General features: G+C 50.2%; 1 protein-coding gene across 1 annotated transcript in view; it reads right to left on the reverse strand.

Annotated features, from left to right (window-relative positions):
- Positions 1-203, reverse strand: part of LOC119591127 (serine-rich adhesin for platelets-like) — a gene marked incomplete at its 5' end in the record, with an annotated part of 16,634 nt that overhangs the window by 4,815 nt on the left and 11,616 nt on the right. The window contains 1 exon segment of the mRNA XM_037939840.1: positions 3-173. Coding sequence (XP_037795768.1) covers positions 3-173 — 171 coding nt within the window.

Consider the following 203-nt stretch of genomic DNA (forward strand, 5'->3'; position numbering starts at 1 on the left):
ACCGTAATGGCATTTTGGTCGGTCTTCTTGATGTCGAAGGGCCCTCCCATGCCCTCGATGGTGTAAACAAGGTTCTTCTCAAAGGACGTGGCCGGGAACATGTTGATGGCGATGTGGCTCTTTATCAGCTCCATAAGATACCGGTCGTCCTGCTTGATCTTGGATAAAGTTTCCTGGTGGACGGGAGAAAAAGGGGGGATTAA

This window comes from Penaeus monodon, chromosome 28 (assembly GCF_015228065.2).
Source record: "Penaeus monodon isolate SGIC_2016 chromosome 28, NSTDA_Pmon_1, whole genome shotgun sequence".
Taxonomy (NCBI): domain Eukaryota; kingdom Metazoa; phylum Arthropoda; class Malacostraca; order Decapoda; family Penaeidae; genus Penaeus; species Penaeus monodon.